Source organism: Wyeomyia smithii, chromosome 1 (assembly GCF_029784165.1).
Source record: "Wyeomyia smithii strain HCP4-BCI-WySm-NY-G18 chromosome 1, ASM2978416v1, whole genome shotgun sequence".
In the NCBI taxonomy this organism is placed as follows: Eukaryota; Metazoa; Arthropoda; class Insecta; order Diptera; family Culicidae; genus Wyeomyia; species Wyeomyia smithii.
Genome location: NC_073694.1, coordinates 26394471 through 26421208, shown reverse-complemented (window position 1 = coordinate 26421208; position 26738 = coordinate 26394471). Strand labels below are relative to the sequence as shown.

Genomic DNA, 26738 nt, shown 5'->3' with positions numbered 1-26738 from the left:
AGAAAACCACTGCCGAAGACGTTCGATACCCTATCTCTAAATAATTTAGTATGAAGGCATTTGTTTTTGAATTTTTCATTCATTTTTTAAGCCTGATATAAAGTTTCCGGGCCTCATCCCTTTTGAAGATTAGGAAATTTTCAATTTTTCTAAGTCGAAAACAAAAACAAATGATTTTTCAACAACTTGTTGAACAATACTTTTCCTTCCTGATTCCCTTACACGGACATCACATGAATATACCACTAATAGCCAGCTTTTATGTAATGACGCGTATATATTTAGTTGAGCTTCAATACAGATTCGGTTTAATTTTAGTCAAGATTAAGTTTACACTACCCGTCATGTGTTTGGAATCGTGGTATCCCGAAAAGTTTAACATCACTTATAAAGGATAGATTTATGTCACTTTGTGTTGTGATTTCGATAACCTAGAGAGTGGTGGGGTTTAGCAAAGTTGTTCAGGAGTATGGCTCGGAATTCAAGCGCAACACGGCGCTGGTGTGTAAAAACTTTTTAGTATTTTTAACCTTTTTTTTTTCTTTTTTTTGTTTTTTTTTTGTTTTTTTCCTTTTTTTTCTTTTTTTTTGTTTATTTTTGTTTTTTTTTTCTTTTTTTTTTGTTTTTTTTTGTTTTTTTTTGTTTTTTTTTTCTGAAGGGATGTGCGACAGTGAGTAAGCGGGAAAGTGTTTGCAGCCAAATCTAACGTTTTACCAATCGTGAATTATTCCGAGTTGTGTTTTCCGATCCACTTCTTAACACGCTAGTTTTCCTGCTTTCGTGGCATATGAAGAAACAGTGAATGTGACTACTTGAAGGATTATTTTTGCAAAAGTATACCCCAGTTGGAGACACAAAATACGCTTCCCCTTCAGAAATATTTGGCCCGATAGTCACTCATTCATTGTCACATCCATTACAATGGCGCATCTTAACAAAATTGCCACTCGATCTGGATCGGTCTCATCGCTAGTTGCCACAGGTACGTAAGTAAAGAGATCTCGTGATGATGTATCAAAACAATCTGATGACGGCGAGATTGCGAGCCTGGACGAATTGTGGAACAGGATGCAAACAATGCTCGCAAACAACACTGAACGGATTGAAATGAAAATTGAAGCCTGTAATGCCAGATTGGAGAAACGAATATGGCTGGCTACTGAAACTGGGACAGGTGCAAAACGTATTTACCCGCAACGGAACTGTGTTCATAAAGCCAAACGGTTCCGAAAACTCTAAGGCGATCCACTCTATTGAACAAATTACCGCTTCTGTTAAAAACCCTATCCTATAATAGTTACTTCTTTCCTTCCAAGCAGTTCCATGTATTCTTTCACTATTTTCTCATGATTCATTCCACTCCTAAAAGTTAAACACGCTGGTGCTGCCGAGGAGGCTGGTTTGCTGTCGCTGTATGCTAGCTGAAACTGGACTTACTACTGCTGTTGCTGCTGTTTCAATTTCAATGATATTCACTATCGTGCTGCAAATATTTACTATTAGAGTTTCTTCAGCTAAATGCTGTTATACAAATCAATGTAGTTGTTTAACTTGTTGTTAAACTGATAAGCTTGTTATGCCGATTTGGCTGCGAAAGTTCACCTAAATAGTTCTAGTGCAATTCAACATGTGGTATATACAAAGATCTAAGTTTACGTTCTCTTTAGTTATCATTTATTCGCCTATTGTTTGTTCAATGCGCAGGTTTTTCTTGGGGCAGGTACTTTTTTTTACTGATTATGGATAACGGTGATTGTTCAAGTAGCAATGTTTCTGCGGAAGTTTCGATTCCAAGGGCTGTGATAAATTCGGTACTGATGAATGGTAAGCTAAATGTCTGTCATATGAACGTACAAAGCTTATGCGCGCGTAATTTTAGTAAATTTGAAGAGCTTAAACAGACTATTGAAAACAGCAAAATAGACATTGCATGCTTCTCTGAAACATGGTTGAACAATACCATCACTAACTGAATGATAAAGATAGATGTATTCAAGTTAATTAGAAATGATCGCAGTAGGCATGGTGGTGGAATATGTATATATTTCAGAAATGAAATATCCTGTCGTGTTCTTAGCAAATCGTTATATACGGAGGCAAATTTGGAAGTAAACGCTATTTCCAAAACAGAATATTTGATTGTCGAAGTAATCTTTGGAAGTGATCGTTTACTATTAGCCGTTTACTACAATCCGCCAAGTGTCGACTGCTCTGACCTACTAGGTACGTACCCATTTTGAAGAGTATTCTCTACGTTATAATTCCACCTTTTTCATCGGTGACAGTCCAGATACGTTGACTGGAATTCTCAATGAAAACTTCGTTATGCTTCATGAACAACACTTTCCTTTACAGTTCAGAAGGCGTAAGAAAAATCCGTGGTTTAACCAGGATATCGAAAAGGTTATCATTGAGAGAGACCTTGCTTATAGAAACTGGAAACAAAGGAAAACACCAGAAAATTTAACTATATACAGGCGATTGAGGAACAAAGTTAATTCTACAATATCGAAAGCTAAAATGAACTTCGATAAGGAAAGACTTAATGTTAGTTTACCGTCCAAGCAATTATGGAGCAATATTAAAAATTTGGGCATCTCTGATAAAAAGTCAACTTCAACTATATGTGAACACTCGGCTGAAGACGTGAATAATTATTTTTCTTCCAATTTCTCTTTCCTACAAACAACAATGGCTTCAGTTTTCGACCCGTAGCTGAGTACGAGATTATCAATGCAATATTCTCCATTAAATCTAATGCAGTAGGTTTGGAAAAAATACCAATAAAACTTTTGAAAATTATTGCTCCAGTTGCATTACCGCTGCTCAAACATCTCTTAATGCAATAATAACCACCAGCTCTTTTCCCAGTGAATGAAAACGTACCAAAGTTATTCCGATACATAAAAAGCCTGGTGTTTTAGAAATTTCGAATCTAAGACCCATAAGTTTGCTGTCAACTACCTCCAAAGTGTTCGAAAAGTTGATCAAAACCCAAATATCTTCCTTTGTCAACAAAATGAATTTCCTTCATTGCTTTCAATCTGGATTCGGAAGTCAACACAGTACAGAGACTGCGCTTATGAAAGTTCACGATGATATAGCGCAAACAATCGACAAAGAAGGTGTTATTATCTGCAAATCTCATCAATAGTTATCTAACCAATAGGAGTCAAGCAGTATTCTGCAATGGTGTTCTTTCCACATTTCAACCAATTTTATCCGGAGTTCCACAAGGATCAGTTCTTGGACCACTGCTTTTTTCATTATTCATTAATGATCTTCCAAATGTGCTTGATTTCTGTTCTATAAACTTTTTTGCAGATGATGTCCAAATTTATATTCGCGCAAACAACAATTCTGAATTACCCATCATAGGAAATAGGCTAAATCATGATCTTCGCAAGGTGATGAGTTGGTCACATAGAAACTTACTACCAATAAATCCCAGTAAAACCAAAGCTATGTTAATAACGAAGCAAAAAGTTCCCCCCAGTCCTCCACACATTTATATTGATAGCGTTGATGTCACATTTGTTAATCGCGTGAATAATCTAGGAGCCATATTCAAAGATAATTTGGAATGGGATGCTCACATAAATAGTCTATGTGCCAAAGTCTACGGTTCATTGAAAAGACTTACCTTGACGACGAAGCATTACGATTCGCAAACTAAAATAAAACTCTTCAAGGCTTTGCTATTACCCCATTTTATCTATGGTGATTTCCTTTACAGTAATGCCTTGAGTAGATCAATAGATAAGTTGCGTCTGGCATTGAATGCTTGTGTCCGGTATGTTTTCAACCTGTCGCGATATGCACATGTTTCACATTTGCGTAAAAACCTATTAGGGTGCTCTTTCCATTATTTTTATAAATACAGATCATGCCTCACATTGTTCAGAATTATTAAAACTAAAGTCCCAAATTATCTCTTCGAAAAGCTTGTACCATTACGGGGCACTCGTTCAAGAAATTTTAGATTACCTCAGCATAGTACCTCTTACTACAGCCAATCATTCTTTGTCAGAAGCATTGTCTACTGGAATAGTTTGCCAAATTCCATCAAACTTCTCAACGCAAATTCATGCTTCAAGAGGGATCTCCTGTTGAACTTGCAGTAGACGAGTAGAGATAATTAAAGAGAACAATTAGTTTAGTTTAGTACAACATTAATAGTCAGAATCTAAATTCAACCACATTGTAACATTAAAAAAGATAAATGTCTTACGTTACATAAATGAAATAAAGAAATATAAAAATAATATAATATCTCGAGAATCTCAAATGCGATCTTCAGCAAAGTTGTTCAGGAAGCCAAGAACTTCAAGTTGGTGCTAATTTTATTTCGAAATTCTGTGGTTAATCTGACCACTTGAAAAGACGTCGTCTTCAGTAAAGTTGTTCTAGAGGTTAAGGGTTTTTCTTTGCTGCATTGTTTGTTTCAAGATTCAGTCGCTTAAACATAATTTATCTTGAAAATTCAACAACTTAGAAAGCAGCAGTCCTCGAAAAAATTGTTCAGAAAGCCAAGGGCTTCTGATTGGTCAAAAATTTAGCCCGGAGCTTGGCCACAATGTGATGCTAGTGGGCATGAATTTTTTTTCAGTATTTTCTACTTACTTAAACTTGCGGTCTTCAGCAAAGTTGTTCAGGAAGTCTTTAGATTTTGGTTTATGAACGAAATTAAAATTAAATTATTACCACCACTGCGCAATAGACAATGCACAATGGTCCAGAAACCAAATTTAGGGGGAAATTTGGGTCTAGAGCTCTATAGCAATGTTTTAGAGAAAAACTTTCTTTTACAAAGTTGTTACATAAAGCGCTTATTGAAAAACTATCAAAAATTAGGGTGTATCTAACTTTTTTATGTTTGTAGATAGAAGAAAAACTTGTTCCACAATGTGATAGCTCCAATAATTTTAAGTAACTTTGTAGAAAAAAGTTTTTCTCTATCTTTGAAAACAACCGATTTATATTGAAAAAACACATTTTGCGCTCTAACTTCTCTCTTTTAAGTTTCACCTTAAAACTGTCTTTGAACGTCTTTTAGAGCTTTTTAAGAGAAATAATTTTCAATGCTGATATCGTGAATATCTCAATTCTACTCAAAGTTATTAATGTTTTTCATGCGTTTTTCATTCGTTTGTCATTCTTTTTGGGGCAAACATTAAAAATATCTCTTGGTCTCAATTTGAAGGGCATACTTCACGCTACAAATGGAGGAATTTTCAAAAATATGTTATTTTTTAAATTTGAGTAAATGGAATTTTAAAACATGACAAAATTTTCAATAATTGTATATATTACGCATATAAAAGCACGCAGATTTATTTTTCTGGTATTTCTACTTATAACTGGAAATAATTACCTTCAATTTGATCCAAAAAGATTGAAAATCGATCAACTGGTTCAAAAGTTATGATTTTTTTTAAAATTAAATACATCGAACACAGTCTTTTTTTCATGGTCACCCTATTTTGAAGTTGATCACGCAAAGTGCTTCAGTTGTGCTCAAAATCGCAGGGATGAATCTATGTCGAAAATAATCAAACCCGTATTTTTTCGTTGGATTGTTAAGGGGACTAGCTCCGAAATAGGGTGACCATTAAAAACGGCTATATTCGATGTATTTTATTTCCAAAAATTCATACCTTTTGAACCAGCTGATCAATTGTCAATCTTTTTGAATCAAATTAAAAGTGAATACTTCTAGTTATAAGAAAAAATACCAGGGAAATAAATCTGCGTGCTTTTATATGCGTAATATATGAAATTATTGGAATTTTTGTCATGTTTTTAAATTGCATTTACTCAAATTTAAAAAAAAATAACATATTTTTCAAAATCCCTCCTTTTATAGCGTGAAGTATGCCCTTCAAAATGAGACCAAGAGATATTTTTGATGTATGACAAATAAAAGAAAACCCATGTTTCTTGATAAAAAACATTAATAACTTTGAGTAGAATTGAGATATGCACGATATCAGCATTGCAAATTATTTCTCTTAAAAAGCTCTAAAAGTCGTTTAAAGACAGATTTAAGGTGAAACTTAAAAGAGAGAAGTTAGAGCGAAAAATTTGTTTTTTTTTGCAATATAAATCGGTTGTTTTCAAAGATAGGGAAAAAACTTTTTTCTACAAAGTTACTTAAAATTATTGGAGCAAAAAAACTTGTAGAAAAAATTTTTCTTCTATCTACAAAGGTAGAAGAAAGTTTTTCTCTAAAATGTTGCTTTAGAGCTCTAGACCCAAATTTCCCCCTGAATTTGGTTTCTGGACCATTGTGCATTGTGCAATGGTTCAGAAATTTAGGGAAAATTTGGGTCTAGAGCTCGATAGCAATTTTCTAGAGAAAAATTTTCTTCTACAATGTTGTTATATCTGACCAAAAAAAAAAAATTAATATATCTGACAAAAAAAAAAGAAAATTGTTAAAAATTAGACTAGTCAAATTTTCGATGTAATCAGAAAACCAGTATTTTTATATTTGTGGATAAAGATTGTTATAAAATGTTGTAACCCCTCTAATATGAGGCAACCTTGCATAAATTTCTTTTTCTCTATTCTTGAAAATAAAGTTTGAAGATTGTGAAAATACCATTTTTAATCTAGTTTTTTTTATTTCAATTCTTACATCTAAACTGCCTTTGAACGACTTTCATAGCTTTTTAAGATCAACGTTTTGAAATACTGACATCCTTAATAACTCAATTAGCTTAACTTGAAATTATTGACGTTTTTCATAAAAAATCACAGGAAGGTTGTATGCAAAGCCACGACCGCAAGGTTGAAGTAGGATACTTTTACAAGAAAGATAACCCGGCTGCTTGCGTGTCAGTCATTTTTTCTAGTAAATAAACGTTGACCGTTCATTGGCAGTATTGTAATTTCACTTTGTTTGATATTTTGAATGAAGTTTATTGAATATTTTTAAAATTTTGCGCAAATGAGCAGTTGAAGTGCTGCCGAATTGTAATATGCACATTAAATACGACATCATTGAACGGGAACGGAACAAAGGCTACAGTTATGCAGAACGCGAATGACGACGCGATGCGATTCGCCTTACCGTGGTGAAATGTACAGCTCTTTTTACGGCGGAGTAGAGCTATACATTTCAACACATTTCGTCTGGCGAATTGCTTCGCGCCGTCATTTGCGCTCTGCATCAACGTAGCCAAACACTTAGCAACGCAAACACGTAATAAAAGTCAGAGTATGCATGTAGATGAAGGTAATTAACTTTGGATTATAGCGCAAAACAAAAAAATATTAACTCTTCAAATATTCATTTGTGTTCTTCAAATTTCAGTTGTTCAGTTTAATATCTGGTGAAATGTCTGTTTAGCATCTGATGAAGGCTCGTATATAGGCCAAATAATGCATTCTTAATTTACTAGGTCCATAACTCTGTCGACCGTGCTTGGAAAAGCAATCGTATAACGACCAATCAGAGGTCGAATTTTGTATTTTGACAAGGCTTAAGAATTTTCAATAGTACAATAGTTCGAATAAAAAAATTGCAGTTTCCTGTATTTAGTAGGAATCTTAGAAGATTTTCTAATCGATTGCTGCAAAAACGAAAAAAATCCATCGAAAACTAACCGATTTATTAGCATTTGAAGTTGGACATATTTCTAATTTTTTTCGGATTTAGATTTTCATTTCACATCCCTATGTAGCCGCACTTCCTGAGAGAAGTATTCTACTTCAAAATATGCCTTCGCAAAGTGTCTATTTGTTGCTAGAGAATCAGACCTTCAATGAGAAATAACTTTGTCTAAGACACCTTATTTCTATCTGCCTATTTAAATGAAGTTTTGTGGAGTTTTCTGTAGAACGCCTTTAAAAATTTGTTTTTTAATAGCTTCTTATAGTGATTTACTACATTTTTTCAATGTTTTACAATGCTGTTTGCTATTACAAATCATATAATTTCACCGAAGAAAGGAATAGATGTTTGCCGAAGGAAACTGGCAACAAGGCCGATTGTTTGTGCGCGTTTTTATTTGCACGTAATTTCTTCATTACAAGTGTGTTTTGCGCGAAAATAAATGGTGAAATCAACTACAATTACTAGTGTTGCTATTCCAAATAACAGAACTATCGGAAAATGCAGCTTTAGAAGGATTTCATGCGAGATAAGTGATATGATTTATTTAGATTTTTTTTTCTGTTCGAGTTGTTTGCATACTATATGCTCAACTGCAATTGTTTTTTGACATGTAGGCGGCGTTGTATTTTTTTTGCTTTGATCATCGACGTGTAGAGGTAGATTCATACAGTTCTTTTTCGTATGTATTTTTGGTTGAGGGTAGAGGAAAAATGAATCAATTATTTACCAAAATGTTTGTAAATAAACAGAGGATGTGTTGTTCATACGAATGCGTCACTTAGCACATATTTTTAGAGTTTAGAGGTTTATGTTTCGGAGGACATTGGACTTTGTTCGCGTAGGTCTTATTTGGCAATGTTCAACTAAGCGGTGAAGCCCCTTTTAGGCTGGCTGATTAAAGATTGATTTGCTACTAATGAAAGTTACGTCAAACCGGTGGATAAAAATAAGCGTATAACTAAATTATTAAGAGTCTAAACTCGCGCCCCCATAACCCATACCACAAAACATGAAACAGAAAAATTGTTGTATAAATAATCTAAAAATCAAACTGATAAAATACAAATTAAACTAAAAAGTCTGTAAATCACAATAGCTTCAGCTCTCCGAAGCTCTCAAAATTCATACCTATAATATAATCAATTATCGACCATGTATCCCAAAGTCTCCCTTTCCTACTAAAATTTTTCATCTCACGTAACATTTATGAGGGCACGTAAAGTTCTCTGTGGTTCTCTCAAGTAAATGTTGGACTAACATTCCTTTTCGTTCCCCAACAATTGCAAGGACGTGGCCAGGGTGGTAACAGTTCTCTGGAGACATTTGACCTTTGTTTAGCAACATTTGATTAGATTCCAAATTTTATGTTGCTGCTCACAAACGAGGGTAATTTGTTCTCGTAAACAGAGTTTTGTTGCTGACACCACCTACGAAGTTGTGCAGCTGTTAATGCTATGCTAATGCTATGATAGAAAGGAGTATTGCCCTAAAAATAAATATAGAAATGTTTTTTTAGGATACATGCGGTTTTGTAGATATCTTTTATTAAATAAATGCATTACTTTGACAAAAATCTTCAATAACTGAAACAATTTAAGAGATAAACAAAAAATTTTTCGGTGAAATTGCGTTTTTCGTAATAGTAAACATCATTGTGAACCATTTAAAAATTGCAGAAAATATCTATATAAAATATTATGCAAAAACTGATTTTTAAGGGACATTCTTCATTTATAGAAGTCCATTTAAATGAGCAGATAATAGTATGGTGTCTTAGACAGAGTTATTTCATATGAAATGTGCTACAATTATGCTGCATAAAGTAGTTTTCTATACGCGAAATTGATTAAAGCTAAGCTAGTTTTTCATAATTATTTGTACAACTTTGCTGAAGGCACTACGGCTCTAAAATAAATATATTCTTGTGTCACAATAATTTCGAACACGTATTTGCGACTTTAAAAATAGTGTGTAATGGTTTATTTGAACGTACGTTGCACGGTGAGCGGTACCGTTAATGCAAGCAGGAAAACATTTCATCCTTTACGTTGTTCTCTCCTATTCTCTGTGTTCAATATTCTCCCGCACTTATATCCCTACTACAACGTAATTTGTATTGAAAGTGAGTGACGTTAGTGCGCCAAACGACTGTTTTTCTAATCTTGTTGTGTTACTCGATAGTCAATGATTTAGGTTCCGTATTTTGAACATTACTCGGTAATACTGAGCATGACAAGGCGTCTTTAATTTATGACTGCAATTATAATTCAGTTGTATTTTATTTATTTCCCAGTCATTTTTTAGTCCGATGTTCAAGACAGTTTAAAATAGTTAATATGAGTAAGGAATTTGAATCTATTTTTTTTCTTCTAGTTTGGTGCTTGTATTTATCATATGAGAGAATATTTTGTAGTGGCAGGCATTTCGCTCATTTTTGCGTAATAACTGTGTGAATTCGTTCACAAAATTCATGTTCTGTTTTACGCCCTGTGCGCCGGTGCGCTATACCATGTAACTTGTTAAAAAATACATTTTAATTTACGCACTACGCTGCCCTTGGCAGTCAAGTAAACAATCCCCAGCAGCCGAGCAAGTGTCTGTAATGATGTCGAAAGTTCGATTTGCTCTGCGGTGTGTTTACGCCATGACGAAATTCTCGGTACCTACGCACCGCAGAGCGGTTCTGTCTTGTCCTGACTGCGGTCTGCAATCCGCTAGCCAGTCGACAGTAACAGGGAAAAAACATCGTTTCAAGTTGCACAACACTACCGAAGAAGCGATGAAATTTCACAGCGGCCATATGCTGCCACAGCCGCAGCAGGGTTTCCCCTGCGCCATTTCGAGTAATTAAAATGTCTTCACTTTCCTCCCTTCCAGTACCCAAAATGTTCGGCGCATCGACCTCAAAGCCATCATTCTTCGCTTTCCTTTGTACAACGATCTCAAATCCGAGGGAGGGGGGCCCTTTTTCGGCATGATTCCGATCTCCGGAACAGACAGCCACAAAAATGAAAAATGACCCAGATGCGGGGCCATCCATCTGGTCGTCGTCAGTGTAGATGCACGCAAACACGCACGCACGCACGCACCCAGGTTGGCCCTAGGTTTTTCTACTCTCAACTTGAAAGTGCGTTGGAAAAAACAGTAGAAAGTGAACAAATTGTCCACTTCACTCCTCCGCCCCCAGAGTGCGAGAAGATCGATCTCATCAGCTAAGTTTGGAATTAAAACGAAAGACTTCACGTTACAAAGTCTAGAATCAATGGCTGCCAATCGCCAATCGGAAATTAGATTAATCGAGTTTCCATTGATTGCGCGTCCATCGCTCCCCGATCGGACTGCACCCAGTAAATGCACTGAAGAAAAAAAATAGTAATCATTTCATTGTTTGGTATCGGTCTTTGACACTGCCGCGGAATTACCTCTCAGATTGATTTATTGCAATTTTTCGTTCTGTGCTCACGATAACCTACGATAGCGAGCGAAACACGACGTAGGTCATGGTTGCCATAAACTGACTCGATTGGCCCCAAGTGACCCATCCCTGGCTTTATGGTTACGTGCGAAAACAGTCAATTACAAGTGCATTACCCAATTAATTTGAACGAAAGAATGGGTGAAGCTGGTTTAAAACTTTTTTTTCTTACTCTCTCTCTCTCTCTTCTAGAGTTGCTCCGATTCTCCATCATCCGAACGGGGGGAATAGCCACGATTATTCAATTAGTGGAATTAATTTCGCGATTTAATACGCGGATTATAAGAGGCTTCATTCGCTCTTCGCTTCAACTTATTTTTTTCTTTTCAATTATGCTGGCAGAATCGCCTCCCAAGAACCCGGATTAATTTAACGGATCCGTTAGGTTCAACCTGTCAATGACCGCGATCTCTTAAAAGCAACCGATCAATTTGTGTCTAAACAATTTCCATTCTAAAGTGGAAAACAATAATCGACGTGTCAAATGAGACGTGTTTGTTATTTGTTTACTCCAGAGTATAGATCGTGTCATCCTCTCTCTGTTTTAATTTGAAACGAAACGATCGAGGCCAAAACTATAAATGAACACCATCAGCCAGTGTTTTGGGAGTGGACCGAAAAAGTAAACAAACACTTTCGAAAAACTTCCATATCGACACAGCACAGCACAATGACATGATGTGGCTCCTCTAATGGATGCAAAGTGCAACCTTGCCGAGCGGATCGAATCGAACTGCGCAGCGAAAGTGGGGAAAAATTAGTTCCATTAGCAGAGCTACACTGTACTACCGCCGTTGATTTAAGGCCCAGCTGGAAGATCCCCACATATTAATTGACTGCGGGTAAATGAGAAATGCAGGCAGACGCAGACGGTCAGGCGATAAAAGTGTTGCAATAACATTTGTTTAAGTTATTTAGGGCTGCGCTATTACTGGTGGTGTCAATAAGTTTTTGATGATAGTAGTTGCTGTCGAAACGTTTGTAGCCAAGTAAAATGATACTGAAAAATAATTCTTCGACTGCTTACTGTAATTTTGTGGGTTTCGTCTTTAACTCGATTCCAGTTACTATCGAGTCGAGCGAACCGTCGTACTAGGAAAGCCGAATTGAGCTTCGTTTAGTCACGAATTTTCAAAAATAAATATTCTACCAGCCAGGGGTTCAAAATCGCTTCACTAAGTGTTACAACACCCAGTTTGAATTTTACAGCTACTCTCAAAAAGATTAACATCAGCTAGAATGCGCGGATATCCCAAGTTGCGGTCCTAGAACGTTGTGGTCTTCAGCAAACTTGTTCAGAAGGTCGAGGGTTTTTGGATGATGGTAATTCGGAGTTCCACAGCTACGTGGTGCTAGTGAGCACGCAATGCGTTGCTTTTTACGCGATTTTTTACGCGGATTCCGGAATTCACGCGTTTTCACGCGGATTCCGGAACCTAAGCGGTATTTTTTTTTTGCGGTGATTTCGGTTTCGCTTCACTCGGATTGCAGAATTCACGCGGTTTTTTTACGCGGCACGTATCCCCCGCGTGAAAAGCGACTTTAGTGTACTTCGCATTTTAACCTTTACTTAATGCGCGATGCGGTGATTTTCGGTTTTGCACACTGGGGCAGGAATGAAATCTAGTTATACCTAATTGCTCTTAGGGTTTTTTCGATCATCTATAAAGACTCTCGGTGTAGCTAGAACTTCAATTTTTTGCTAATTTAAATATACTAATTTCTAATTTGCGATTTGAGCGCGAAGGTGGCACTGTGGTACCAACTTTTTTCTCTTACATGCTAGAGCCTTCGACAAAATTGTAGATTATCAAATTTATAAAACTTCGCTGAAGACATCAAGTTTCTATTTTATCAAATATCAGAGCTCTTCGAGTTTTTGTAAAATTTGTCAGAATGAATGAGTTCACTTAAGTTATATTTTTTTTAATATTTTACTAACATACGAGTTTCCAAAAACTACTTTCAAAACGTTCACAGAATGTTGCCACAATGACTCAAACATATTTTTGAAACCTTCAATTAGAAATTGTTTCACAATTCAACAATGTTTTGGAAAAGATTTAAAAATTGAAACATTTGTTTTTGGGTTCAATTATAAAACAAAAAAGTTACACAAATATCTGGGAAGTATCTCAAAAAACAAGATTTCTAATAATATACAAATTTAAAAAAAAGATGTCAAAAGTTACTTAAAGGTTCCAATATTTTCCCAAAAATGTCCCAAATTACCTTAGACATGTTTTTGCAAAGTGTCGAAGTATTTCAAAATACAAATGTTACAAATCGAAATGTTTCAAAAACGATTGAACAGCGATTAAAAATGTATCCTAAATGAGTATAAAAGGTTTCCAGAATGTGCCAAAAAAGAAACTCGAACTATCATTAAAATGTTTCTCAGAAGTCTCTGAATTGTATCAAAAGTGTTTCAAAATGATCCGAAATTGTTTCGCAAAAATCTCCAAAATATGTATTCAAAAATAATTCCTAATGTTTTGCGAAGAGGTTTGCGTAGCAAAATTGAAAAATTATTCAAAGATTTTCGTTTCGAACATAAATGTTTCAATAAAGTTTCTTAATCGTTTTAAAAGAGATTACAAATGTTTCAAAAACGTTTCAATGATGGAACAAAAATGTTACAAAAATAATTAAAAAATATCTTTAATTTCGCATGTTTATAACGTGATTCTGAAATGATACAAAAATAGTGAAAATAATGTCAGAGATGTTTCTCAAAGGTTTCCAGAATGCTTCAGAAAATATTCAAAATATTCAAAAACTAGCTGACCCGGCAAACTTCGTCCCGCCCATTTTTTTGTTTAAATGAATATTTTTGAACATTCCAAATTCATTGATTCCTTGCGATTTGCTTATAGTCTGCAAATGCACGACGAATCGGTTATAGGATATGATCAAAGTCAAAGGACAAATCGTTGTCGGGTGGTATTAGGTCTCTTCCAGGGGAGGGAGGGTTCTCAAACTATCTTAGTCACCTTTCTCGGACCCCTAAAACCCCCTATACAAAATTTCACGCCGATCGGTTCAGTAGTTTCCAAACCTATATGGATCATACAGACAGACAGCAGAGCTGCATTTTTATATGTTTAGAAGATTTCCTGCAATGTTCTAGGGATGTTTAAAAAATGTTGGGAAATTGTGCTGGGAATTCTTGAAAAAATTACAGTAATGTTACAAAAATGATTTCAATATATTTGTTTCAAACAAAAATGTTCCATTGAAGTTTCCTCATTTGTTACAAAAATGTTTTTAAACGGTTTAAAAATGTTTTAAACACATTTTAACTAGAAAATATCTCAAAATAGTCGGGAGCTTCGTAGCCTCAAGGTACAAGAGTCAAGAGTCCGTCTGATAAGCGGGTGGTCATGCGTTCGAATCTCAGTAGAATCAGGCCATTTGTTTGTCAAAGGACTTCAACATTGGTTTATTCTCATGTTCTCCACTACATACCCTTCCTTCAAACTGAATTTTGTAGAATCCTGCTGACTTTTATCCTAACAAAAATAAATCCCTTTTATGATAAAACTGGTCTGACTTTTTAAGGAAATTTTTTCAGGGAAGTCTTCAGGGAATTGTGATCTGGCACGATCTTGGCTGGAGGAACGAGGTTCAATAAGACTCCTTCCTCTTGACAAAAAGTTCTACTTATAATAAAACTGACTAGAGGTTAAGCACTAAGTGCCTCTTCAGGGAATTGTAATTGTGACGCGGCGTTGGTAGTAGGAACGAGGTTTCAATAAGACTCCTCTCTGTCCCTCTTAGAATAAACCTGACCCGAGGAACGTTAGGTGAAGTCTCACTGCAGGGAATTATAATTTGGCGATATTGGTAGGATAGAAAGAGGCTCGGTATTGTAGAGCTTGAAACGTAAGGGTAAAATCTCACACACAAGCACGGATATAAATGAGAAAAGCGTATCATTTACTTCAATAGTGATACTGGCCAGTAATATGAAGTGCGGAATACAGAAAACACCTGGGCAAGATCACAATAGATCAAATGTCTCTGGTCGCAGTGATGAGTCCACACAGGGAAAAAAATCTCTAAATAGTTTCGCGTGTTGTAAATAATTATGAAATCATTCAAAAACAGTGAAAAAACTGTTAGAAATGTATCCAGAATATGTAAAACATGTTTCTGAAAACAATTAAAAATTTTTTAGTTGAAATGTTTCAGAAAAATGATTGGAAACCGATAACCAATGTTTCCAAAATGGGTAATAAAAATTTCCAGAATGTGGCAAAAATATCACAGAATATCTCAAGCGTGTTATGTAAATGTCTCTGAAATGCACAAAAAAATGAAAATAATTCAAAAACGTAATTCGTATAATTAATATAATTTTAGACTCGATTATATATAGTAGCAAAATTTTTTTTTTAAATTTTATATCTGACTTATCTAGAGGTAATATGTTGTAAGAGGATATCCATGAAATTTCGCTTAACAAAAAGGGAAAAAAATTAAAAAAAATCAAAATTTTAAAAAATTTTCAAAAATTTTAATAATAAAAAATAAAAATATCTAAATAAATATAATTTCAAAAATACAAAAAATAAATAAAAAAGGAAAAAAACTTAAAAAATATAAAAAAAGAAATTTCGAAAAATTTGAGAAAGTAAACAAAAACGAATTGACAAATCAAGAATATACACTGATCAAAAGTTTTCTTTACATTTGACTGCAATTACATCAAGAATAACTATAAAATATATATTTTCTTTGTAAGAAATGCATTGTTATGAGTCAAAAATATAATTCTTATTATTTATTCGAAAACAACGAATCATTTATGAAAAAAAAAAAAATTTTTTTTTCTCTGATTCGGTTACATATAAAACTCGATTATATATAGTGAAAAAAAATCGAAAACTATATATAATCGAATCCGACCTGTATATGTTTTGAACAGAAAAATTTCAAAAAAGTTTCCAAAATGTTACAAGCATGTTTGGAAAGGAATTGAAAATGTTCCAAGAAGGTTTCAGAAATGAAACAAAAATGTTACTTTGAAAACTGTCAAAAAAGTCTCGCGTGTTGTAAATAATTTTAAAATGATACAAAATCAGTAAAAAGAATGACAGAAATGTTTTTCAAAGGATTCAAGAATGTCTTAAAAAAATATTCAAAACGGTGTTCCTGAAATGTTTCAAAGATGTTTCAGGAATGTTGAGAAATCATGCTAGAAATTTAAAAAAAGAAGTACAGCAATGTTGCAAAAATTATTCCAATATATCTGTTTAAAATGTTTCAAAATATTTAAAACAAGTTACAATAATGTTTTGAAAGGATTTAAAAATAATGTTACGTAAATAACTAGAAGATATATTAACAAATTCTCGCATGTTGTAAATATTTCTTAAATGATACAAAAATAGTGAAAAGAATGTTGAAAATGATTCTTGAAGGTTTCCAAAAAGCTCTAAGAATATGAAAACATGTTAAACATATTAGTGATAACCATTGAAATATTTCGAAAATGATTGAAAATCGATTACAACCCAAATAACAAAGCTGGTTATATCAAGATTTAGAAACTTATTCAAGAAACTTATTTCAAAAAAGTTTCCCAAACGCCACAAAAATGGTATACAAGTGTCAATGTTTTTCTAGAAAAAAAATTTTTTTTTGAAGAATTTCAGACATGGATCAGGGAAATTTTTCAAATGTTCCAATATTAATTTTTTCCAAAAGTGTTTCAGAAATGTTACGCAAATGATTCCAAAATATTGAAAAAGTGGTTTCAAGAAAGTTTCATAGCCGTTACAAAGTTTTTTTCCCCTCAAACGTTTTTAGAGACATTAAGAAAATGTGTTAAAATGCTTTGAAACTTCTCTTGAAGCGTTTTTAGAATATTGCAAAAATGTCTTAAATAACTTATCTTACATGTATTTCAATTGGATATCGCTTCGCAAATGTCCCTAAAATGTTTCAGAGAGATTTCTGAAATGTTCAGCTTAACTTTCAAAAATGTTTTACAATAGATTTGAAAACGTTTCGAAAACGTTTCAGTAGTGGAACAAAACGTACCAAAAATAACTGAAATATCACACGAAAGAATTTCGCATGACAGGGTGTCGAAAACCTGGAAATCATCGATCATCGATTCGATGTAAAGCATTCAGGGATTTTTTTTAAACCGAGACGCGATTTTTTAAGCAGCTCTTCAGCGCAAAAACTGATTTTTTCAGCACAAAAGGATAATTCGGGACATCTACTGTTGGGTTTCATATCCGATTGAATGCTTTATTCACTGTAAATTCAGATTTGCGTTGATCTACGTTGTACTTTTTTTGTTACGAATGCCGGGAAATATCAGGGAAAATCAGGGTATTCTATTTTGAAAACTTTTTCGCCACCCTGGCATGCGTTGCAAATAATTACAGAATAATACAGAAATGCTAACACAGAGTGTCACAAATGATTCTTTAAGGTTATTAGAATGTACCAATAACGTCTGGAAATTTTTAAAACATCTTTTTGAAAAGCTTCAAAATGCCCTAAAATCGAAATTGATTCAAAATCGATCAAAGATGTCTTTAATCATTTTGAAAATAAGGTTTCAAGAATGTGTCTCAAAATATCACAATATGATTCTCAAATGTCTCTGTAATGCTTGAATATATTTGAAATGATTCGAAATTGCTTCGAAACATAATTCAGAATAATTCCAAAGATCTTCCAAATTGCTTAGACATTGTGCCGAATTGTTATATTATTCCTTGATCGCTTCAAAAAAAATCGAAAATGGTTTCAAATTGTTTCACAAAGTTCTGCAACATGTTTTAAAATATTTTAGCCATGGCCCAGAAAAATTTTGAAAATGCCTCAATTTGATTTTTTTTTCTCTGATAGTGTTTAAGTTACAAAACATTACATTACAAAAAAGTTACAATAATGTTTCAATGGTACTAAAAAAGAGATTTCAAGAATGTTTCATAGAAGTCACAAAAATATTTTAACAGTCCCTAGACACTTGCTCCAACATTTCAAGAAATATTTCAAAAATGTTTTGAAACTGCTCATGAAACGATCCATGAATGTCGCAAAATGTCTTAAAAAGGTTTCAATCGGAAATCGTTTTACTAGTGTCTATCAAATGTTTCAAAGAAGTTCCAAAAATGTTATATAAAACTTTAAAAATCGTTATACAACAGATTTCAAAATGTTTCAAAAATATTTCAATGGAACAAAAATGTTACAAAAATAACAGGCAAACATTTGAGGAAAGTCAACAATAAAAAGTTAAAGAGGATTCAGAAATATTATTGAGAGGATCAGTTTAAGTAGTTCTTTAAAGTTTCCAGAACGTGCCAGAAATGTTTCAAAAACCTTAATGTTCTTTAAAAACGTTTCAAAAGCGTCTTAAACATTTTTTGAATAAATTTAAAAGATGTTCCGCCAGTGCTCCTTACATTTCTTAATAATTTTTAGAGAATGATCCTAAATTGTTTCATAAAGGTCTCTAACATGTTTCAAAGTATTTTGAAAAATACTTTGACATTGAGTTTCAGAAATGTTACGAAAATGATTCGTAAATATTGAAAAAGTGGTTTCAAGAAAGCTTCATAGTTGTTACAAATATGTTTCTGGGATCTTTACTGTTTTTTTTTTACAAACATTTCAAGAAACGCTTCAAAAATGACTCAAACATGCTTTGATACTACTTCTAATACTTTAATAATAATACTACTTCTAATACTCTAATAACTTAAAAAATGTTGCAAAAATATCTTAAGTATATCATGAAATAATTTCACAATTGTTCCAAAGATAATTTAAAAATATTTCACAATAAGAAATTGTTTCACAAAAATCGTTAAAAAAAGGTTTCTAGAATGCTCTAGGGATGTTTCAAAAATGTTCATGATTAGAACAGTTTGGCTCGGAAAAGCTTCAATAATGTATCAAATACTTCACAGTAATGTTACAAAAATAATTCAAGCATATTACAAGAAGTTCCATTGTTCTGCTCAAACGTTTTAAGAATGTTTCGAATATATCTTAAAAATATCGCAAAGATTTTACGTAAATGCTCCTTTCGAAAATGATTTCAAATTGCTTTACAAAGTTTTCTAACATGTCTCGGAAAATTTCAAAAAGACATGTCCAGAAAAATTTAAAAAAACCTTCAAAATTGATTTTTCTCTGAAAGTGTTCCAGAAATGTTTCGGAAACGATTTGAAAATAAGAAGAAGTTTCGTAGACGTTACAAAAAGGTTTCTAAAGTATCAACTGTTGTTTTCTCAAATGTTTAAAGAAACGTTTGAAAAATGAGTCAAAAATGTGGTTAAACTCTTTTTGAAACGTTCCTAAAATGCTGTAAAAATATTCAAAAATTATCCTAAAAATGTTTCAATGGAAAATCGTTTCACAAATGTCTCTAAAATATTTCAACGAAATTTTAAAAATATTTAAAATGTTGCGGAATTCTTCCGCAACAATCTCCAAACTATGTATGTTTTCAAGGATGTTTCAAAAATGTTCATAGTTTGGCACAATTTGACTAGAACAAGTTTTGAAATTGTATCAAATATCACGAAGCGATTTTTAAAAAATAATTCAAATATATTACAAAAATATTTTAAAAGTTTTAATGTTTTTGTTACTTCAACACCTCAATAATTCTTCGAAAATGGTTCAGAATCGTTTCAACTCGGTGAAACATGTTACAAAACATTTCAGGAACAAATCGTACAGATGTTCATATCGATTTTGTTTACCAAAAGTGTTTCAGAAATGTTACGAAAATGATTCGACAAAATTGAAAAAAAAAGGTTTCAAGAAAGTTTCATAAATATCACAACAATGTTTCAAGAGTGTTAAATATTGCCTTTACAAAGGAAACTTGTCAAAAACGAGTCAAATTACTTCCGAAACGTTCCAATAATGTTGCAAAAATTTCTCGAATATATCTTGAAAATGTTTCAATTCGAAATCGTTTTATGAAAATCTTCAAAATGTTTCAAAGAGATTATAGAAATGTTTGAAAAACGTTTCAACAATGGAACAATAATGATTGAAAAATAACTCAAAATAGTTACAACGGGGGTCAAGCTATATAGAAAGAGTGTCAAAATGTATCCTTAAGCGCTTCCAGAATGTTCCAAAAATGTTCCGGAGATATTTCAAAAATGTTTAGAAATGGGCACAATTGTTTTGCACTTTACGCACTCCCGACTATTCGATAATCTTAAATTCTAGTTTGAGCTCCAGTGCAAATATATTGCCGATTTTGTCGACCAGTTGTCAACACAAGTTTGCCTTAGAGATCGAAGAAATGAAAATGATTGTAGCTTTTTAACCGTTCCTATGAAGTTTTGGTGCTCCCAGCCAAGTCGGAAACGCGTAAAGTCCTCAGAGACTTGAATGAAGTTTTTCCGTAAGCAAACGTAGAAGCGGCGAACGCGACGAGCAATTACTCTGGGCCACTTTGGACGCACTTCCGAAATTCCTAATTTTTTTATGACATACAAGACTCGATTATCCGAAGTGTCGGAAAAATTTTCACTTCACATACTCGAGTTTTCCGGAAAATCAAATCATCAATTTTGTCTTACAAACTTGCCTGTAACGAACGTTAATTAATAATTATTTTCTCTCGTTCGTTATGTTATGTGTACTTGAATGGGTGGCGTAACCGGAAATCATTTCTGTGCAAAAAAGGGGAAAATTCTCGGGAAGCAAAAAAAATAATTTGACACTGATTGGTTTTACTTAACTAGGACGTGTCCTAAACATGCCAGAAAGGACAGAACTGGTAACAGCTGAAAGGCATAGTAAAACTAAAATTTCAAAATAAACATCTTAAATAATTTTTGGCAAACTTTGACATTATTGCTCAAGATGTTGTGCAACTGCATTGACAACGTATACTCGCAAGCTTACAATTACTTTTCGAACACAGACATCAGTCAAGTATATTCTATAACGACAATTTACCTTGTGCTGCTTTGGGTGTATTGACGTGATGTATGTTTAAAGATCGCAAAGAATGTAAAAATATTTTACGGTTCACGATAATTCGATACTGAATTTGGTTGTTTTTCGTTTTTTGTTCCCTCGTTGCAACGAAATCAATATGTTATGATTTTCAATTACGAATGTTCATGAAATTTTCCGCGCTGTTACATGATTTTCCAAAATTGATTAGAAATATTTAAAATATTTTTAATCGTGTTTTGAAAAATGAAAAAAAAAAACAAACTCGGAAGTTCGAAATTGCTTTTCGATACAATGTTTGCATAGTTGTAATAAATATTTCACCGCAAGGAATTGGGCTATTGAAAACAGCATTGAAATAAATTAGTTTTTTTTTTACCTCAGACATTAATGTGCTATTGAATGTAAAAAAAAAACTTGTAAGCAGACTAATCGAACCATGAATGACTTTGATTGAAAAACTTCACGCCCTTGTTTCCTCTAAATCGATTCACGAAATTCTAAATCTAAATCGATTCACTCATCTTTTTGTTATTTAGATTCTTCGAATTCGAAAAAGAAATACGACACTCTTGATTGCGAAAAAGAAAAAAAAAGAGATCAAGCGAACTCCGAATTTAAAATCCCATGTGTTTCTGGGAATCATTTCTTCTCGCACCAAATACCATCTGAAAGACATGTGCATCGTCTGTGTCGAAGTTGGCAATGGGAGTGCTTTTTTGCTGACCATTTTTGAATCGCAATTCCGGCGAGTCACCGTGGAGAAAAAAAACAACGATCCGGAAAAATAACAGAGCAACTTCGAATAGTAGACAACTGGCGTGGGTAATTTTAGTCCACCCGTCATAAAGCGATACTCCAAATACGCATTCGTTCGTCACGAACGGCCCCACAACAGTGCAATAGGTCAACCGTTTTACGGCCACTTTCGCTGCCATAATTATTCGCCCTTTCGATTGCTATAAAAAGGGAAATTAAACTTCCTCTTATTCTGCTTTTTCTCTTCCACAGGGTCTCATTCGGATCGTCCAAAGGTTCGATGGTAGAAACGTTGGTTTTCGAGACGCCAACCCCGCTGCCGGAGCATGCCGAGCGGGAGTTTTTCCACTCGCCAGCCGTTTTGGCCGGTGCCGGCACCACTGTCAACAGCGTCCACCACCACTATCACCATCTTCCGCACTATCATCATCCACAGCAGCAACACCAGCAGCAGGATAGCAGCCAAGTAGGCCTGGACGACAGTGGCATTGAACTACAGGAAGAGTAAGTACCCTCAAAAGGGCGGCCTCAGTGCTGCCAAGCTTTTTTTATGGTGGGTCACGTGCTGCGGAAGAAAAAATAATCACAAGGGAAATGAACTTTCAAGTGGCAATTGTAACCTCTGGGACAAGGGAATCGAAGCTTGTTTGTGGGGGCGGGTGGCTGTCAATTTTCCCAGAGTTTCTGTCTCTCTCTTCCTCTGCAACAAACGAGCAGCGGACGGAGGGAAGAAGCGGAGGGCCGGCAGGCGGCTGGATTCCATTCAACAATTAACTCTTTTCTCTAAGCATAGTTTTGTTGTACCGCAACTTGTCCGACTGGGATGCCGCCGTTTTGCGGCAGTCTATGCGGCGGAGAAAGAAAACGTACAACAGCCTAGCGGGAGGGAGAGAAAGATACAAAAACAGACGCGCCTAGGAAAAGAAATAGCTCTAAATTGTTGCACCGGAACAGCATAATTTGCGTGCCTCGAATGGTAGCAGATTGGCCGCACTGCGGCTTTCGCGGGAAGTCTGACAGTTCGAGAAGATTTATGTTGACGCTGGGTAAAGTGTGTGTTGCTCAAGGATGAATTCTTGGGACGCTTGCACTAACAGCTGAGACGAACAATCGAACAGTATTTTATGGCCCCAATCAGTTCCAACCCGCAGTCACAGACGCAGGTTTATTATAGAACAAATTGGTAAAACGGCACTGGGAAACTAATCTGAAAGTGAGAAGAAAAAGATAATAACATCTCGGATCGGCAAAATACGACACAGATCATAAAATTCAACAGCTCCGTCAATTTTGGTCGCGCTCCATTGGCTGCTGCAGAGTCAGATTGAAACGTTCGCGTATTTTTTTATTGGTCTCATCCTGCCGCAGCTTGTTGTGATAATTTTATTGGCAGTGTTTTGAAGTTGTTTTGTTACTCACACCCAGGCAAGGAGAGCTCAAAGCGACGCGAGAGCGGAGAGAAAATCGATCGATGCAGTGACTTTTTCGCTCGCGCTCGCGAGCGACATTCGAATGACATTTCTCAGTTTCTCTCCCGTGTGCTCACGCGGGCTTCGTTTGAATTGAATTTATTTAAACAGAGTTTATTTTTAGGTTATGTTTTCATCACGCTCGCTTGCCACTGACGCTTTGACTGGTCGAAAGCATCTTTTTTTTTCTTGGATTTCATTTCAATTTTTTTCTACTGAGTTGAATGTTTACAGCAATCACCCGGTCAATTTTGGCTTTGGAAGCCAAAAAATTGCATCGGGATTTGCAAATCCCGCTTGCCTGGTCGGTCATCGCCAAAAATAGCGCTTTTTTTCTTGCTTTCTCTCTCTCTCACTAACTCTTCAAGCGTAGATAAATTTTCCATACGTAAACAACGCTGCGCGCACGAACGGTAAATCGAATTTCATTCTGGACCGTCAGCAGCTGCTGGATTTAGCATTCTCTCGGGTCGGGTATTGCTTTTGCCATATTTGCAAGCACCATCTGTTAATTTCATTAATTATCCTGTTCGGGTGCCTTGGCTGTTTTTGCGCTGTGTTCATTCAGCCATTGAGCTGAAGCACAGTCATAGATGACAATCATCCAGTGAAAATTTCACGATGAAGAAAAATAACAAAAAAAAGGGTAGCAAAAAAATGACATAATCGTTTGTATTGATTCGAGAACATCTCCAAGGGTAACGGTCGGCAATTTTGCATCATTCCTCTCCGCGTGCGATTCCTGTTACGTCGCCGTGCTGCTTCCATGCGCTCTTTCTGTTTCACTCTTGCGTGACGTGAGAAGAAAAACAAATTTGGTGAGAGCGTGTGCCCTTGTCGAGGAGGTAGAGAGTAAAATGTTCATTGAGGAATCGCAGTGTGAGAGAGCCCCGTTTGATTGAATGAACTGATGGAGAACCCTTTCGGGACTGATGTTTTGTAGAGTTTTCTTTTGAATAAGTAAAAGTAAAAACCAGAACTAAATTGAACTAAGCGAAGACCATTTCTCAACCTTCTGACGACCTGTTAGCAACTTTTCAATGACTAAGACATGTTTTGATCATTTCCTATTTAAAATCAATTCCCAATTGATTTTTTGACGCTTTCGAGGTTTTTTTTTTTAATTTTCAGGAACGTTCGTATGACGTCTTAATCATGTTTTAATTACCTTTTATGACTGTCTAGTGACTATTTTACATCGACGATTTTTTCAATTATATGCCACGACTAATTGACAGTTTGTTCGCGATACTCTTTTTCACAGTTTGGTTGATTTTTCAACAGCCTTGACCTTTGGAATGAAATTGAACCAAATAAACTTATAACAACCCTATGATAAACATTTTTATTGACTATTCGATGACACTTTCTAACAATCGTTGATATTTCGTAACACTTTCCATTTTCCAACAATTTGTTGCTGATAATTCATGGAGAGTTTTCGATGATGTTTTTCAATGGTTTTTAAAACTTTCGGATGGATTTTCAATGAGTTGGGTTTGCTTTTGTAAATTTTATCGTTATTTTGAGTCATTTCTTAACGATGTGTTGATTGTTGACAATTCTAAAAGAGGTTTCGGCGACTTTTCAACATGTTGTTCAGTTTTTCACTACCTTTTAAGGATTTTTTGGATATATTTTTATCGACTTTGAAACATTTCAATTAGGAAATTTTTGATGTCATATTTGAGACTTTTTTATGTAAGTTAAACGATAAATTGGCAGCTTGTAATATGTTCTTAACTGCTGTATATTTTGAAGGCTTTTTTGATAAACTTTCGAAAAACTTTTCGTTTGATTTTCAACTTGTTAATGGCAACATTTTCAAGAGATTTTTAGTGCGAAATACTGATCAAGTACTTTAACAGCACACATGATATTTTAAAAAATTCTTTGAAATTTATTTAAAAAATAAAACTGGCAACAGCTTTGGAACATCTCTGAAACATCTTTGAGACATTTTAAAGACATTTTTACGACATTTAGGTAACGAGGCTGTTTTGCGACTCGTCTGGGACAGTTTCGAAACATTTTCATAACGTTTTTGAGACATTTTTAATATATTATTGAAACGTATTTTGTAGGAACGTTATAACAATATGTTTTAGAACATTTTTTGAACTTTTCTGACAGAATTGTTTCCAATATACATTCCTGAAACCTTTTGAGGACTTTTCTGAAACAATGAGATAATTTTTAAGCAGTGGGGGGGGGGAGTAAAGGGGCAAGTGCCTCGGGCCTTTCGATGCAAGGGGCCAATTACGTCAATTTTTTACTACCACTTCTATAGATATTCTGATGACTGGTAAAATATTTTTCGGCTTATTTTCTGGAAACATGATACTATCCTGGTGGCTTGCGAAGTTTGATAGCTTCTCATCAATTTATTCAGTAATTTTAATACGAGGGATACTCGGGTTTGTTTTCTCAATGAGCGAGCTTTGCACGCAACATTGTTCGATTCCATCACTTGCCACGGTGACCTAGTAGCACGAACCTTTCTTTCCGACGCTGTCTTGGAGATGCAGAGATAGGTTCAGTTTCAGTCAGTCAGTCTTTCAAAGAACCAAGTTAATCGAAATGCGTTTACTTTCTAAAAAGTACTCAGGATTGGTAATAGATAACTATTTAAACATTTTCATCTTCGGGTAGTACACGGCTTTCGTGGATTACGTTGAAAGATCGGTCGTCTTCGTAATGAGCAGCTTCGAGCGCAAACTTTGCTCGTTTCCGTCATTTACCACGGCGAGACAGACCTTTCCTTTCCGTCGCAGTCGTGGAAATGCAATATTAAACTCGGTCTCCGGAAACAACGACTCCCTTTGTTACACAGGGTGTCGAAAACCTGGAAAATCAGGGAATGTCGGGGAATTCATTTTTCGCTCAGGGAAATCAGGGAATATCAGGGAAAACAAAAAAATCATTCATAGAAAAATTTTTAACCATGGCGCGATTCTTTTTTAAACCACTCTTTAGTGAAAAAACTGATTTTTTTCAGCATAAAAAGCTATTTTGAAACCTCTACGAATCGGTTTCATATCCGATTGAATACTTTTTCCACTGGGATTCCAGAGTTGCGTTAATCTACGGTGCACTTTTTTGTGCGGAATGCTTAAAAACATCAGGGAAATTGATGTGATATTTCAGTGGATATCAGGGAAAATCAGGGAATTTCAACTTGAAAATTTTCTGCCCCCCTGTTACATATCCTTCCATACGACTTCCTCACCCTAATGACCGTAAGGACGTGGCCGGCGCCGTTATCGATCTATACGAAGCGGAAGCTTCTGAATAGTTGTACATTAATCCCAAGTAGCCTTCATCACGGAGGAGCAACTACGAAATGTGCGATCGTCAAACTCAATATATTCAGTAATTTTAATACGAACTTCAAATGATTTTTGATGAATGTAATTTTTTTTAGGATTGAGGTGTTATTTACCTAGTACCTAGT

At 34.8% G+C, this 26738-nt stretch overlaps 1 protein-coding gene across 1 annotated transcript in view; it reads left to right on the top strand.

The window, feature by feature from the left end:
* The window catches only part of LOC129718848 (uncharacterized), a 230310-nt gene that overhangs the window by 113608 nt on the left and 89964 nt on the right, over positions 1-26738 (top strand). The window contains exon 4 of the mRNA XM_055669996.1: positions 22068-22319. Within this exon, the coding sequence (XP_055525971.1) occupies positions 22068-22319 (252 nt within the window). The remainder of the gene's footprint in view (positions 1-22067; positions 22320-26738) is intronic.